Source organism: Parasteatoda tepidariorum, chromosome 3 (genome assembly GCF_982258835.1).
Source record: "Parasteatoda tepidariorum strain Cologne lab strain chromosome 3, Ptep-v5.0, whole genome shotgun sequence".
Lineage (NCBI taxonomy): Eukaryota > Metazoa > Arthropoda > Arachnida > Araneae > Theridiidae > Parasteatoda > Parasteatoda tepidariorum.
The window spans coordinates 23,906,873-23,923,688 of NC_141757.1; the positions used below are offsets into that span (position 1 = coordinate 23,906,873).

Here is a 16,816-nt window from a genome sequence, read left to right on the forward strand (position 1 = left end):
TTATTAATCAGAAGAATTAAAATAAAGATTTCAAATTATAAATTATCTAAAGGAAAATCACATTCATAATCAATCCATCAATAAGTATGGGACATAAATTAACTTCTGATTCTCACAACTACGATTACCCGTAATTCAGTTTTTATCGAAATTTTTATCTAATGATTTGAATATGTTTTAGTAAGATTTTTTCTTAGACATAGGTCACTGATTATTTTACTAATCGTCTTACAACATTGTCATGCGTGATTATATACAATATCAGAATCAAGATATATATGCATTCGTTATCTAATTCACAGTAGAATATATTTTTTTGACTGAAATCTGCTTTTATAAGTCTTTCATCTTTGACTGTAATTTGCAAACTGTTATGTATTTTTTTAATATTATTTGTGTATTTTTCATATATTCATTTGAAGAAATTAGTGTGATTTTATTGTATATTTTTATTTGAAATGTGAAGTTAACAATTGCCTATAAAAATATTTTTATAGATAAGTACTATGTAGCAAAAAGAAATTTAAAAAATGTAATGTTCCATGGAATAATGTTGTTTATCATTAGACCAAGTATTAATTTTCAAATTTTTGCAGTGATGAATAAATGAAACAAAATATATTCCAGGAATGATTTAGAATTAAAAACAAATTGTGATTTTAAAATGTAAATATCTTATCCGTTGATGTGGTGTATTATAAAATTGGTAGTATAGTAAATAAATATACAATTATCTGGCGTGATTGTGACAGAAACTGGTCGAAACAAAAATCAGCATCGCAATTTGTGAAGATATTTTATTTTTCAGCAAAAAGGAAAATAAAGCATATATCTTTCTAATGTTTTCTCAAGCTTTTAAGTTTTCTGTAATGAACTGCTAATTTTGAGCCTAAAATTTTTTTTAACCCCAAAGCAATCTAAATTATACAGATATTTGAATGGATATTACTTGGTCTCATGGTATATTGAGAGAATAACGTCTCACATTGTAGTATTTTTTTGAATGGTTATTGTTTTATGAACTTAGTCATGATTTTATTGCTTTGTTTAAAATTGAATTTTCATTGGTATTCATGAATTATCAATTATGTTCAAGATTTAAAAATTATTATAAGTCAATTAAAATTATGAGTAATAATTTTGTTATTCAAGTTAAGAAAATTTTATAATCATTAAGTTGCCATTCTAATTAAATTATTAATTATTATTATTATTTTGTAAAATTTTTGCACATTGACTAGTCATTTTCATTATGAGGTAGATACCTGTTTGTTAGTAAAATGTACTTAAATTGACAATGAATTTTTTATATTTGTTAAAAAGAATTAAATTTAAAGACTGATCTTTGAACTGTTTTATTTATTTTCTACACTTTTAATTCTCTTAATGCTGGTCTTTAATATTTGAGTATTACTGAACTTGATTTTAATGTATGAGGAAGAGAAATTTGTAAAAAATCATAGGTCTTTTAAAAAGGCAATATTTGTTTTATTTGTTTATTGTTAGTTATTTTCAGGGCTGTGGAGTTAACAAAAATATCAAAATATTCACATTAATTATCATTTATTATTAAATGGGATAACCGGCATAACTTTGGCAAGATCTTTGATAGATGAGAATAGTCATATCTTTGCCAAGAGTAAATACAGGTGGAAGGACTGTTGCTGTAAGGACTACATATTTTAACTTTTCAGGATAGATTTGCATAAATTTTAAACTAGGTGTCTTACTAGAGCAATCTTATTTTTCTCTTCAAAGGCTGTCTAGAAATTTTTCAATTTCATTCGCTCTTCTTTAGCCTCTTTAATATTATGCAAATCTTTCTCAAACTCTTAATTCAATCATTGAAAGAGGATGATAGAGACTCAATTGCTATGTCTGTAGTCTGATTGACCTGATTTGAATACACCAGTTGTTCAGAGAATAATTAAAAATGGCTGTTCTTCTTTGCCTTTTTAGTTAGTTTATCATCCAACAAAATTCAACCTAAACTAGAGTCAACATGTTTTTAGAGACTGAGACTACACAGTCCTGGTTATTTTTAAAATGTGTGATATAGAGTGCCTAAATAAGTTATTTTGCTTTTAAACAAATGTTAACTAATTTTAAAATTTTCTTTTTTGGAGATGGGTTATCGCCAACAGCTACCATAGTAATATAATATAGCTATTATGATACAAAATGTGTTACAAACAAGGTAATATATGCAAAGATTTATTTCATCAGTCTTTCTGGTTTGCTAAAATTGTAACTAAGGAATTGTTATCCATAATATTATTGTTAGGTAAATATCGTGATAATTAGGCCCCACAATTTCCACTAAAATGTTAAAAAATATTAATTTTTAAAATAATCAATACATCTAGCTTTTTTTTAAAAAAAATAAAACTGGAGCTAAATATATTTTATATTATATTTTATCCAGTAATACATTAAAAAAATTATTAGGAAAGATTTTTAATTTAATTTCAAACTATTCAGACAGTAATAAAATTTAAAATTAGCCCAAATCTAATTACAGTTACAGAAAATATTCAACAAATATTTAAAAATATTATTTTTAAAGCAAAATTCTGTCACATATCAAAATTATTTCATACAATAAATATTAGCCATCTCTAACATTATTATGCTTATTAAATTATTAAACAATTTCAAGGCATGGTAAGTGTTAATAGTTTCATTTCAAGTGGAATTGTGTAAAATAGTTCTTAAAAAAATAAGCCTACAATTATTGCCAAAAAAAGAAAATATAATATAGCATTTCTTTATTAATTGAATTCTAAGTAAAGTTATAAATCAGTTTCATTTTCGCCATATTATGTAGTCTTGATATATTGCTTGTAAATAATTTAATCATGACTGAATGTATTTATATGTGCCAGAAAGTTTAAAATAAAATCATTATATTCATTATAAGCCTTTTTGTATTATCTTGTGAAATTGTTTAAATAATTAACAGGTAATATTTAACAAACTAGTTTATAAACTTAAAATTTTATGCAGTATAATATACAGAATTGGCTTTATACAAACATACATATTAGTGAAAACATTAATGTCGAACAACAAAGTAAAGTTAGAACAAACTCAAATAACATCTAAGCTGATAAATCTACAATTACAAAAGAAGTGTGTCACCATTAAAACAATTATGATTCAACACTCATCAGCTATTAAATATGAAATTAGCTTTTGATACACTAATTATTATTATTTTTTTTGTTGTAGTTTTTGACGTTTTAGTTTTATGAACACTATGAAAACATTTAATTTTTACATTCTTTTTTTAACCTTTATGTGCATGCACAATGTGTCTTTCTCTGAAATTTTTTTACCATTTACTGGAATGATAATATAACCCTATATTATGCTATTAGGAGAACTGGTGTCATTTACATATGTATGTGTAACCCAGATACAAAATTTAACTGCACCCAGAAAAGAATGATAAAATATCAAAAGAGTACACTCAGTAAAGTATACTGAGTTTTTCTTATATTGATATAATGAGCTAGTGTTAACAAAAAAGCAAAGAGTTTACTTATCTTAAAGCTGATCAAATATCTGATACAATGACGCATTTAACTTTTTTTCTTCTTCTCTGTTTCTTAAATTTGCAATATACTGTTTTGTACCTGGTCTAATTAGTTAAATAATTACAGCTTTATCAGATCAGAAGTTATTTTGATGTCTTAGGACTTTATATAATTAATACCACATCATCACTGAAAAACAAGGTTCTGCTGAAATGCAACTATCACGATAATGGATTGCAGAGAGAGGCTCAAAAACGTGATAAATGTATTTAAGTGAAAAGAATCAATTAGTGAAAAGGAGACCTTACAAACTTATATACAGTAGAGAACCGATTATCCGGAACGATCGGGACTATCGCTATTCCGGATAACTGATTTTTCCGGTTTTCTGAATCGCTACAAAAAGACGTTTTTTAAGTGTTAAACCCTACTAAAAAAAAAAAAAATATTTGGAAGTAATCTTAAAAATAAGAAAAAACGATGAGGTAATACACTAATGATTATTTCTGAAATGATGGTAAGGTAAACATCTTTCAAAAAAGAAAGTAAAATCTTATGAGGAAAAAAATTTTTTTTTTAAAAATTGCGGGAAAATTTATCGAATTTCGTTCCGGTTTTTTGGTTTTCTGATTTCCGGATAACGGGTTCTGTACTGTACTTACATTACAAACTAATGAAATATTTATTTACACTGTTGATTTTTTGAATATATATTTTAATCTAAACATTTTTTAAAATAGGAGTCGGAATTTATTGTGTTTCAAAACATGTTTATAAATAAAGCAAAATAATATAATTAACTAACTGAAGTTAAAAATTAATATCTTATAAATTGTAATGCAAGGAAGCAGTAGTATGGCAAAAATAAACATTTATTAAAAAGTAGACTCCTATGAGTTGTGAATTTTGACAAGTTACACATGTATAATCAAAAAAGTAAAATAATTTTTATATTTGAGCATAAGTAACAAGTACAAAAGAAGTCCGATTTATCGTCACTTGAGGATATCGCTTTTAACGTCTTTTTATTTCTGATATCATTTAATGTTTAAAAAACCATGGTATTTAAGGTGTCCTTTAATACTATTCCCATGAATCTTTTTATTTGACCATTGTTGTCATGTCCCCCTGAGTTTTGGTGTATTAAATATTAATAAAAAAATGTAAAATTGGAATTTACCCAATCCATTGTTATTGTTGTAAGCCATTAAGGCAAGAGGTGTGATCTATAGCCAAGAATTAGACTTCTGCCGCACCAATTTATATGGCAGAACCATTCATTCATCCACAGGTCGTAATTTTGACCTGAACTAGAGATCGATCAAACTCCAATTCAGTACTCCCAGAGATATTTTATTTCATAACCGTCGTTGAACATCTGACCCAATTTTGGGGTTTAAGAGCACTAATGTTCAACTCCGTAACCTTGTAATTTTGAAACCAATCCAGAAGATAAAGAAACTCCTGGATCAAGTATTGGGAGAAAATTGCCTTTGTGAAGGACTTTTTGATGGAACTAACCCGCATTTGCGTTACGTGGAGAGGAAGACCACAAGAATCTCCCGCTGTTAGCCTGATATCAAAGGGACTCTAACCTATGATCCGTCTACCAGCACTGTGGTCGGTGCAAGCCGGATGTGGATTCGTATCGACCAGCCATCGCTGCGATTCGAACCCGGTTCACCTCATTGGAAGGCAAACGCTCTATCCCCTGATCTATCGCGGCTCACCCACTGAGGTATAATTTGTTATGGGAGATGGATGACTTTGAGACCTGTTAGATTTAACGTGCACTAGTCATTTACTACGGGGAGGGGGTCATATGCCCGCTGGATTTTAACTTCCTTTCTCACGAATGTGAGTTCAGCATTCTGCCAACCACGGCCATCCAATTTAATTATTGAGAATAAAAATACAAAACAATCATCTTATAAAATAAAAACACTTAATCATCTTATTTATCATATGCAAAATCAATTTTCACTACTCCTTTCTCGGCATGGGATTACAAGAAATAGTTTTAAAGCCCTCTGTACTCCAAGTTCGTTTTTCACTAAAATGTAGACCTACTAAAACTTTTATTGCTGTATAAAATAACACGTAATAAAAAAAAGGTAGACTAGTCGCCATTTTTTCCTCAAACCTAATGAGTCTGTGACCGATATAGACACGTCCTTTTCATTTAATAACCACTTTTTTTGTTGATAAAATTATATTTCTTTGGAAAAATTCTTTTAAGAAATAACCTATGGCTTATGAAAAGTTCATTCAATAATAAAAATAATATAAATATATGAAAAAAATTTAGTTAAACATACTGACTTTAAAAAACTTTGTTTGAAAATATTTGGGGAGGCAAAATACCTTTAAATGAAATATCTGAATTGCTAAAGAATTCTCCTTCCACCACATATTGATGGATTCTGAAGTGTCAAAATTTTGAAGGGAGACATTGAAAAAAAAAAGTTTTGTTTTTCTGAGTTTCTTTCTGGATTGATGTATTTTTATCATTAAAAAATGTTCCAAAAAAAAAAGTTACTGGTTGTTAATTTAAGTCCTCGCTTTTTTTGTTGACTCACCACGTCGCGAGTGGTTTTTTTTTCAGGTTTACTAATAACTGTATTAAATATTGAAAGTAACTTAATTAAACTATTGAATTGATCGATTGAAAAAATTATTAACTCATTTTAAATATAATAGTTTACTTACCAGGGAGTATATTATAGTTATGATTTATTGCATATAAGCATGGTTGCCAAAAATTCTCAGAGCCTAATATTTCCACAAAACAATTTTTTTTTTTTTTAAAGATTGAAATCCCCCCCCCCCAATTTTTTTTCATTAAATAACTTTTTTAAACTATTTTTGGAAAGTAAAGTTAATATATCGATAAAAGTTTTTGATAAATAAGCAAATAAAAATATTCATTAGATTTTACACCATCCTTGAATAAACGAGCATATTTGTTAAAAATAATAGAAAAATATATTTAAATAATGATAAATTATTAAACTGAATTTAAGCTCCCACTTATTAACTTAAAGAATTGTAACTAATAAATACAGGAATAGACAGATATTTACTGTTTTTTTTAATAAAGAAATATTTTGGGAAGCTACACATTTTTTAAGAATAAAAAATTTTGTATACATTATATATAAATCATAATTAAAATTGTATATATTGAAAGTATTGTGTATGATTTACTAACAAAAATAAAATGTCCCAAATGACAAAAAATGAACTTGTCCCAGGTTTTTGTCAGATTTTTAACATCAAAAACCCAACTCTGTCTTTCACCCAGTTGTTAAAAAATCACCCAACTATTAAAATCTTAAATTACATTTAAGTTTCAATTTTCGTACTTTAACTGGTCACAACTATCTTCAGGCTCACCTTCCCCGGATTGATGTTTCGGAAGCTTCTGACTGCCCTCTGTGCTCTTCAGGCGAAGTGATGAGTTTTGAAGATTTGACAAATATCTTTCAAAGGCTGTTAGAAGAGAAATGGCTCATAAGGCCAATCCCCTAACGTCAGGGGGGAGGGGACACTTAAGTTTCACATTGCATTTTAGTATTTAACAAAATGTAATCAAATTGTACATATTTAAATTTTTGTTTTCATGAGATTTATCATGTTCCTGATGCAGCCATGTCCTCTTATTTATGATGTTTTCGTCCAGTCTCACGAAGGTCGTTAAATCGAGGCTCCACTATATATTCATTTCATTTTGTAACAAGTTTCTAATATTTTGAGGATTTGATGTAGGTTTCTTTCTGTGAAATAAGTTTCCATAATATTAACACTTGAAAATTCTTCGATAATAAATGAAGAGAATCTGAAAACGCAGAATGAGGCTATTATTAGCAAATTTAAGTAAGCAAATAATTATTTCATAAATAGCTCATTTTTATAATAGTTTTCGATTAAGCATTCCCATCTCATCTCTAACTGAGGGAAAGTATCAAACACCATTGGTTCGTTACCAGAGTTTATATAGTTTATTGGTAAGCTTACGAGGGTTGCTATTTATATTTCTAGCCTAATAATGAAAAAAGAAATACGTAGGATCGAAACTGCTTTTTTCGAATTTCTCCGATGACTTCTGGCAAACAAATGGTCGTGTACCATTCAGAATTGACCGTCCTGTGTTGCTCTAACGCCACTGTTGCCACATGACCGCTAATGCCGAAGAAACAGGCAATCATTTGTTTCGATGTGCTTCTTCCTCGAACAACTTTTGTTGGTTTTGCCTCGTCTTGGAAGACCCATACAGTTGATTGCTGTTTAGTTTCCGGCTCATATGCATAGATCCATGATTCGTCACTTGTGTAGATGTTATACACAGCCTTTGATGTACCTTGAACGTATTTTTCCAACATTTCCTTGCATCAATCGACACGAGCCTTTTTTTGAGCGTTTGTCAGATTATGCGGGATCCGACGCGAACAAATTTTTTTTACGCTCAAATGTTCATGCAATATTTTATTGATGCTAGTCATACTAATGTCCAAAGACACGGTATGTCACATGACGATCTTGCTTTATCAGTTCACGCACAGCATCGATCTTTTCTGGCACAATAACGGATTTTGGACGACCTGCACGGGATTCGTCCTGTGTCGATTAAATTCGTTATACCAATTTTTTACAGTGCTGTAGGATGGCGCTTTATCGCTGAATAAAAAATTAAGTTCATCGAAACACTCTTGTCTTGACAATCCACGTCGAAAGTTATGAAAAATAATGGCACGAAAATGTTCACGATTCAATTCCATTTTTTGAAAGAGAAGAATTTTTCAATTTACTGTCAACAACACAAATGAAGCTATAATGGTAAATCGTCTGCTGAATTTATGTTTAAAAGTATCAAACTTTCGATTAAAATCATTTGCGGTCGCCTAGCAACACTTACTGTTGCCAAGGCCAGAAATATAAATAGCAACCCTCGTATTGTTGACGAGTTGAAGGATTATAGCTTTTATATAAAATATTGTCCCTATCTTTTCAGATTTTGCAGTAAATACAGGGGTTGGACAAAATGATGGAAACACTTCTAGGCTAACTCATTTTTTTTTATATTTCTCAAGAATTATCTTAAAACTTTAGAAGTTTATGAGTCATGCAATTTCTCATACATATCAATAAAGTTTAAAGGTTTCAGGGACCGTCAATAAATTACTTACGAAAAAGAATGTTTTTGAACATCCTATGCTAAACAATATAGCGATACCCTTGTAGCTTTTACAAACACGTTTTGTAATAAGTGCACAAAATTTCGTAAACCAAGCTTAAATATTCATGCAGATATGGACATTTTTGTAAAAAAAACTAATATTTTTACTTAGGTTTACTTACTATAACTGCAGAAATATTCAATAAAACTATGCAAAATTTTTAGAGTAATTTTTAATTAATAATAAAAATATAATTTTTAAATTTTCAAAAAAAAATTATTAAAAATTGCACAAGATATGAATATTTAAAGTAATCCTGTCTATTTATACTGTGCATACACAAAAAACATAAAAATACTTTTTTTCCGTTATTTTGTTCAGAATTGTAATTGGTAAATTCAGAAACAAGTCGATTTGAAAATGAAAAAAGTTTCTAGCAAATTTCTAAGTAACTTTTGTACTTTTTTATTGAAAGTTCTAAATGATCATTAAACTATTAACCTAAATACCATTTTGTTATATAAAACGAAATTTAATAACAAATGATAGTACCCTAAAATGATGGTTTGGACAAGACATGATAGCATCAGGATATAAAACATAATTTAATAGTTTGTGGTCCTATATAATGACTATCTCATTTTTAATAAATCTTGTTTAATATTATGAAATTAAGTTATTGAAAACGCCCTTACCATTCAAATCTTTCTTTCCAAATTAACATTAAAACTACTTAGAAAATAGCTAGAAACTTTACAATATATTCAAATCGAATTTTTTTAAAAGTTACTAAATATGATTGAAAACAAATTTATGAAAAAATTCCCATATTTTAATGAATATTTAAGATAGGTTTACAAAATTTTATGCAGCTATTGCATATAATAACCAACATAATGGACATGAGTTATAAGCTTGTTACTATATTGTCCAGATATCGCATAGGGTGTTCAAAAATATTTTTCTTTTTGTTCATAATTTATTGTCAATTCCTCAAAACTATAAAAGCTTTAATCTTATTCATATGCATGAGAAATCGCATGCCTAAATGCTTCTGAAGTTTAAAAATAATTCTCCAAGTACTTTTTGAGAAATATAAAAAAAAATTAGTTTGTATAGAAGTGTTTCCATTATTTTGTCCAACCCCTGTATATTGTATTTAGGTCTTTTTTTTTCCTTGCTAAATTTCAGAACTGGAACTAAATAAATATTTTAATCTTTTTTAACTCTCAAATTGTCAAGTTGTAAAATTCTTGTGCAGCAAAGTTGTACTAAAATTCTTGTGCAATGTACGTATTCATTGAAAAACATATGGAAAACCTGTCTTTTATGCAAGTAAGCACCACCTTAAAAGTTTACAAAGTCTGGTTCTAACTCACAAAGAGTTGATAATGACCTACCTTTTAGACAGTGGCATAGTTTTAATGTATGTTCGAGGAGGGTTATCGATTATCTCCTTATGATTATATATATAAATAGCATAATAAATAAATACAAAAAAACACAAAGTAAATTAAGAAAAACATTAAGTTTCATTTATTGCCCATAAGCTGCAAGTAAATATAACTCATAAAATAAGTTCAAAATGAAGATAAAACAAAGGAAAATTACAGACTAATGAAAAAAGGGGGGAAAAGAAAATTAATAATAAAAATAAATAAAACTGGAGAAAAAAAATCTGGAAAAAAAGGATAAATTCTGTTAAAAAATCCGTAAAAAAAAGATATAATCTTTTCACCAGCCCACACAATTATATCCGCAAAAAAGAGTGCTTTCTAATATTGTATCAATATAGCCAAAGCAAAATATATCAATACAATAGTGTGAGGAGCATTCAAAAAATTTTTACAAAAATTACAACAAATAAAATAGAACACAATAAGTAAAAATAACACGTAAAAACAGAAAATAAAATATAAAGAAAAAACATAATCTATAAAGCGAGTAGCGAAATCAAATGAACTTAAACGAACGGGAAATTTTTCAAGAATGATTTAAAATATTTTCGTAACAAGATTGCAAAATATGAAAACAAAAGAGGAAATTGAGATAAAAGCGTAACTAAAGGAGTTTTGTTTTAAAGTGTGTTCTTACTGCATTACTGAAGTGCATTTGATTTGTTAGTGTGTGTATGTATATATATATATATATATACACACACATTAATTTAAAAATGTTCAAAAAATAAAAAAAATTATTACTGAAATTTTTTTTTATATCTACATCCTACTAACCATACAATAGTTCATTAATCAAGCAATATTTAATTTTGGAGGTGGTTTTGTCCTCCTAAACTATGCCAGTGCTTGTAGAATACTAGTTGGGAACAAATAGTGCAAAACGTTATAAAAAAACACTTCACTGCACAGTTTTTAAAAAAAGACTCTCCCAGTAGAGAGGAGCTCACATTACCACAATTTAACACAAAATATTTGGAGAGATTTACTGCATTGTCATGAAAAAGATGACAAATTTATATTTTCCTCAAAGAGAATAAAGCGAACATTTTTATATGTTACGGTCATAATGAAAAGCTGTTTTATTATACTTACACTTTTGGTTGTTTTCCTTCAAAGATAACTTTACACATTTTTTCCTTACATGGCTTTCCACTAGAATCGACATCAACAGGAATAGTCTTATGTCTAACTATGAATTCCTGAAAATTGAACAACAACAAAAAAAAATGTTTTAGCACAATTATGACAGAAAACAAATTCAGATAACTTAAAAGTAAAATATATAACTTGAGCATAAATTATTTTGCTGAATTTTTTTACTCTAACAAATGCACAAAATTTGAAAATAAAATAAAGGATTGATGAAGCAATCTTAAGGTGTTTTAAATATTATTCTGAACATTAAAGTTAGTATTTAAATAAGTTGATGAAGCATTTTCGTAGCACATTTCCAAAGAAGCACTTTGAAGGTTCAAAAACTGTTGTTTTTCTCAATCTGTTTTAGATTTTATTACTGTGTAAACTATATTTTAAGTAGTTCTAAAGCAAAAATAATAATAAACATAAATAGCTGCATCAAGCTTTATCAAAATACTATTTGTTACTGCTACTTATATATTATAGAGACGGTTACTTACTTGACTTAAAGTAATATTCAGTGATAATAAGACTCAAATGTAAGACTAAACACATATTTCCAACAAATTATGAAACAATTTTTTTTTCTTTTTTTTTTCTTGTCATCTCAAAAAATTGCATTTTCCTATCCATCAATTACAATTTAAGTGGATGGTAAAAAAAAAGGCCATTTCCTATTGATTACAGACACATGAATTGTTGTTACTATGCTCAGATTTGTTTCACTTAATAAATTTTTTTTTAATAATCCTACATGGAATATTACGTATACTAATATAGGACTGGATATCGACTCAGAAAAGTTCAGAAAATTGAAAATGTCTCGTGAAATGCTTTGCAGAAAAGGATCAAGAGAGCATAACACCATCAAATTTGCAAAAACAATAAATTTTTTAAAAGTGTTGAACTTGTACTTAAGAATTAAATGACTATTGCCAGTCTTTTTTTTATTTAATTGAAAAAATCATTTCAATTGATTGACTTTAGCATAATTCCATTGCATTTAAACAAAAGAAGTTTGACATATTTTTTAATTTGCATTTAATTAATTCCAAAAGAATTGAATTATATGTTATTTTTTCAGAACAGAAAAAAACAAGTTTTCTTGAAGGTTTAGCAACTTTTATAGATTTGTCATTTGATTGAAATTAAAAGTGTTTAACATAATGAAATAAGAGAGAATATGTATATACTTTTCTTACAAAAACAAAAAATCTGCTTTTGTAAAATACATTAAGAAAAAATATTATAAAGTGATGCAAAAGTCTTTCATTCCAGGAACAAAAACAAAAGGCAAATAAAACTGTTTAAAAAATGTATATATACAGTCAATTCGCTATAAATCGAAGTACGATAACTCGAATATTACTATAACTTGATTTTTTTATGATGTCCCGGCCCTTTTATCTTCAATTTCATGTTAATTATTCTCGATTACTTGAATTTTACTCCCTTTAACTCGATTTTTTTTGGATCTTTTGAAGCAAGAAAAAAAACCTAGGAGCTGATATCTTGTCCCTTCCTTTGCAACACACACACAATGTCTTTCGCACTCTTCATGGAGAAGCTAAAGCTGTCCCTCTTGAAGTATGTGAACAGTGGTCAAATGAAACGTTACCAAATTTACTTCAAGGATACAGTTAAAATGATGTTTTCAATATTGATGAAATGGGTTTATTTTTTTAATGTCTTCTAAATAAGACTATGATGTTTAAGGATGAAAACTGCTCAGGGGGTAAAATGAGCAAGGAACGTTTGACTGTCCTAGTTGGAGGAAATGCGTCTGGAACAGAGAAATTGCCCTTACTTGCTATCGGAAAATATCGAAATCCCCGATGTTTCAAGAATGTAGAAACGTATCCTTTGGATTACAAGTCTAACAAAAAGTTTCGGATGACATCAGTATTATTTGAAGACTATGTAAGAAAATTGGATCGGAAATTATTCGCTAAAAAAAGAAAAGTGATACTCTTTATGGATAAATGCACAGCGCATAGTGATCTACCTAATTTGAAAGCAGTAAACTTGCAGTTTCTCCCGCCAAACACAACAGCAAAGTTGCAGCCGATGGACCAGGGTATCATAAAGTGCTTCAAACAGTCTTATCGTAAATGGCTTGTCAGAAAAATGATCTTAAATATTGTAAGCATTTAGAAGATTTGTAATTAATAAGAATTAATTAAATAATCCGACAATATTTTGAAAGTCCAAAACCGAAACTAACGGTAAGTCGAACTTCCGATATGTCGATGTTTTTCGTCAGTCCTACCAGATTCGAGTTATCGCGAATTCACTGTATATATATTAAAAGTTTTCCTTTACACAGTCATAGTGAGTCCATTTATGTAAATACATTTTTTTATTAACAAATCTGCTATTAATCTTACTTTAATGTCATTTTTCAATCCTTCAAGAATAAGATATATCCATTTTTGGCAAAACAAAAGTATTCCACAAATATTTAGCTCGCAAGCCCATGATTGAAGAGTCTTTGAGTATTTCCGTCTTTGCCTCATATGGTCTATACTTATCACAGCAATATAATCTTCTAAAACAAAAAATTTTCATTTAATTTTAGATCGAAAAAAGTATTTAGCTTTAAAAGTTGTAGAAGAGGCTTGCTTATTTGGTATGCTTGTTTTTTCTAAAATAACTTTTTTCTTATTTAACTTTCAACTCTAAAAGTAAATCATCAATAGCATCCTCTTTCTGGCACTCTGACTGCAACATGAGGTTGTATCATCAAAAAGAGTGTAATTAACAGCCTCACACAAATATTTTTAATACATTTTAATCTACTTAATTGCTATGTCAAATTTTTTGTTTTGATATTTTGTCCATATTTTCCTATTTGACCTCTTCCACATTTGGTGCAGATATTTTCCCGATTGATGGGAGAAGTTTTAATGGTCTCTTCTTAAGGTTTTCTTCAACACAGTCAATGAAAAAAATTCCATGCCACCCAAAAGTGGTCGCTACATAGTTTGTGGGGACTGCATGACTGGTCGTCTTAAATAAAAGGCACGTTCTTAAACAAAAACATATATATTGAAGATTAAATTTGCATAGGAACGGACGATTAACGATTAAATAACAAAAAAATAATAAATGAGAGTTCGTCTAAAAGTTTTGTATAACTCCTCTTTGGAGTGCATATCATCACGTCTTTTTTGGTTCATTCTCCAACCTGCTCTCTCTCTCTGGGAAATCCCCACTGCTTCCTCGTAGTGCACAGGGATCAGCTTTCAGCTTACATTGACTGGCGGTACTTCTAGCTTACAGATCTGAGGACTGAGATTAGATTACAGCCTTGTGTACAGGAGCTGGCACCATAGATTCACTTTCCTTGAGGTTTCACTGTATTTTCATAGCATAAAACAGAGAAATCAATAAAATATATACCTACATATACAGTACAGAACCCGTTATCCGGAAATCAGAAAACCGGAACGAAATTCGATAAATTTTCCTGCCATTTTTTAAAAAAAAGTGTTTTTTACCTCATAAGATTTTAGGATTTTTCTTTCTTTTTTGAAAGATGTTCACCTTACCATCATTTTGGAAATAATCATTAGTGTATTACTTCATAGTTTTTTCTTCTTTTTAAGATTATTTCCAAAAAAATTTTTTCTTTTAGTTGGGTTTAACAATAAAAAAACGGCTTTTTGTAACGATTCAGAAAACCGGAAAAATCAGTTATCCGGAATAGCGATGGTCCCGATCGTTCCAGATAATCGGTTCCCTACTGTACATTTACAATTTTATACAAACTAATTAAAAAATAATTACTCATCGATGTGTTTTTACTACACACTCTTAAAAGAAATAACTTCAATTCCCACTTTTTTTTCCTTAAGAAATTGGTTGAAATCCCCAAAACACCTTTATTATACACCTTTCTTAGAAAAATTTAGGTTAAGGATAACGGAACTTTTAAAAGAAATATCAATACCTTGTTCTAAAAGAGTCTGCTCATTTCTTTTACATTCCACCACGCAATGATGTCTAAATAATTCTTGAGTTTTAGTGACTAAGTCCATGATCATAGGCCTACCAATTAGTTGCAGAGCATAATTTCTAACGTCTTTCTCAATGGCGCACTTCTCGGAATTCGTCATTTCTGAAGAACAGACGGATATGTGAGCAGCTTCTTGAGGATATCTTTCAGGTATTTCAAATGTCACAAATGTTCCTTGATGGAGAGTAAACTTTAAAATTGTTGAATTTCCTAGGGGTAAATAAGGTCAAAATGAGTTTCTATGAATAATATAGTTCTTTATTAAAAAAAATAAACATTTATTGTAATACTAGTTATATCAAATAATACAAAGTAAAAAATCTTAGGTTATTGAATTTCAAGACCTGTGTATACTACTTTTTTTTAAAGATTTAAATTAAGTAAATAATTAATGTAAATTTTAAACAATAATTAATTTAAAGTGAATAAATTAAATACCTACATTATTATTAAGAAACAAATTGTTTGACAACTATCAGAACATTTTAGTGTTAAATAAAAAATTTTTCTTTCTTTTAAAAAATTGCAATTTAAAAAACCAATAAGGATTTGGAAATATCCTCATTTCATGTGAATTCATTAACAAATTAAAGTTATTAATTCATTAATAATTAAAGTTAATTTTTAACGATAATTAATTTAAGGAAAATAAATTAAATATATTATCATGAAACAAATTGTTTGACAACTATTAAACATTTTAGTTTTAAATAAAACTTCCTATGATTTATTATAGACACAAACTGTTTCTAAACTAATTAATACCCAGTCAAGTTTCAATGGGAAATTTTGTTTTCTTTTGAAAAATTTCTACTTAAAAAACTAACAAGGATTTAGAAATACCCTCATTTCATATGACTTCACATTTTCTCAATGACCAGTTGTCCCAAAGAAAAATCATTTGCAGAAATTGATGCAGTTAAATTATTCATAATTTTAGTAGAAAACAAATATTGTTTCTCATTCGATTTGAATTTATGCGCTTTAGAAAACTTCTAAAAAACACAAATTTAGATAGGATTATGAATAAAATAAAGCAGAAGTAGATAAAAAATAAAATAATAATATAGTTTATTCATGAAATTAGTTAATAATAACTCAGTTTAACGAAGTGCGGAAAACGCACATATTATAAGGTAATTTATAGCCTGTTTAACAGCTAGAATTTAATTGATGAAATTTAATGCTTTTGTACTTGAAACAAAATGTTCCATCTCTTCTGGATTATAACTTGCTTTTAACCATTCTAACTCGCAGGTAAAACTTTCCATTTCTAAAAATATTGAAAACTTTTCAGAAAATATTTAAAATAATACAGTTATTTTCAGTTTTTCCATCTCTTTTTTATTATAAAATATCAGAATACAACAATTAAAAACTAATGATTTCACACTTTCAACAAACATGCTTATTTGTTTATTTTCAGTTTACGTCATTTCCCTTCCATGCCAAAATTATATGGGGCTTTTCCGACTGCTTACTTTT

The 16,816-nt window shown here is 28.2% G+C and overlaps 1 protein-coding gene across 2 annotated transcripts; it reads right to left on the reverse strand.

Annotated features, from left to right (window-relative positions):
* Positions 1-6,265: 6,265 nt before the first annotated feature.
* Positions 6,266-16,779, reverse strand: LOC107438285 (RWD domain-containing protein 3). 2 transcript variants are annotated; one of them, XM_043044073.3, is made up of 5 exons: positions 16,527-16,779; positions 15,266-15,541; positions 13,701-13,861; positions 11,269-11,375; positions 6,266-7,377 (listed from the first exon to the last, which is right to left on the reverse strand). In XM_043044073.3, the coding sequence occupies exons 1-5, from the start codon at positions 16,600-16,602 to the stop codon at positions 7,260-7,262; spliced, it is 738 nt and encodes a 245-aa protein (XP_042900007.2). In that variant the 5' UTR covers positions 16,603-16,779; the 3' UTR covers positions 6,266-7,259. The 2 variants fall into 2 exon arrangements, with proteins under 2 accessions (XP_042900007.2, XP_071033423.2); XM_071177322.2 differs by having other exon boundaries at positions 7,091-7,315; positions 16,527-16,751.
* Positions 16,780-16,816: the final 37 nt, after the last annotated feature.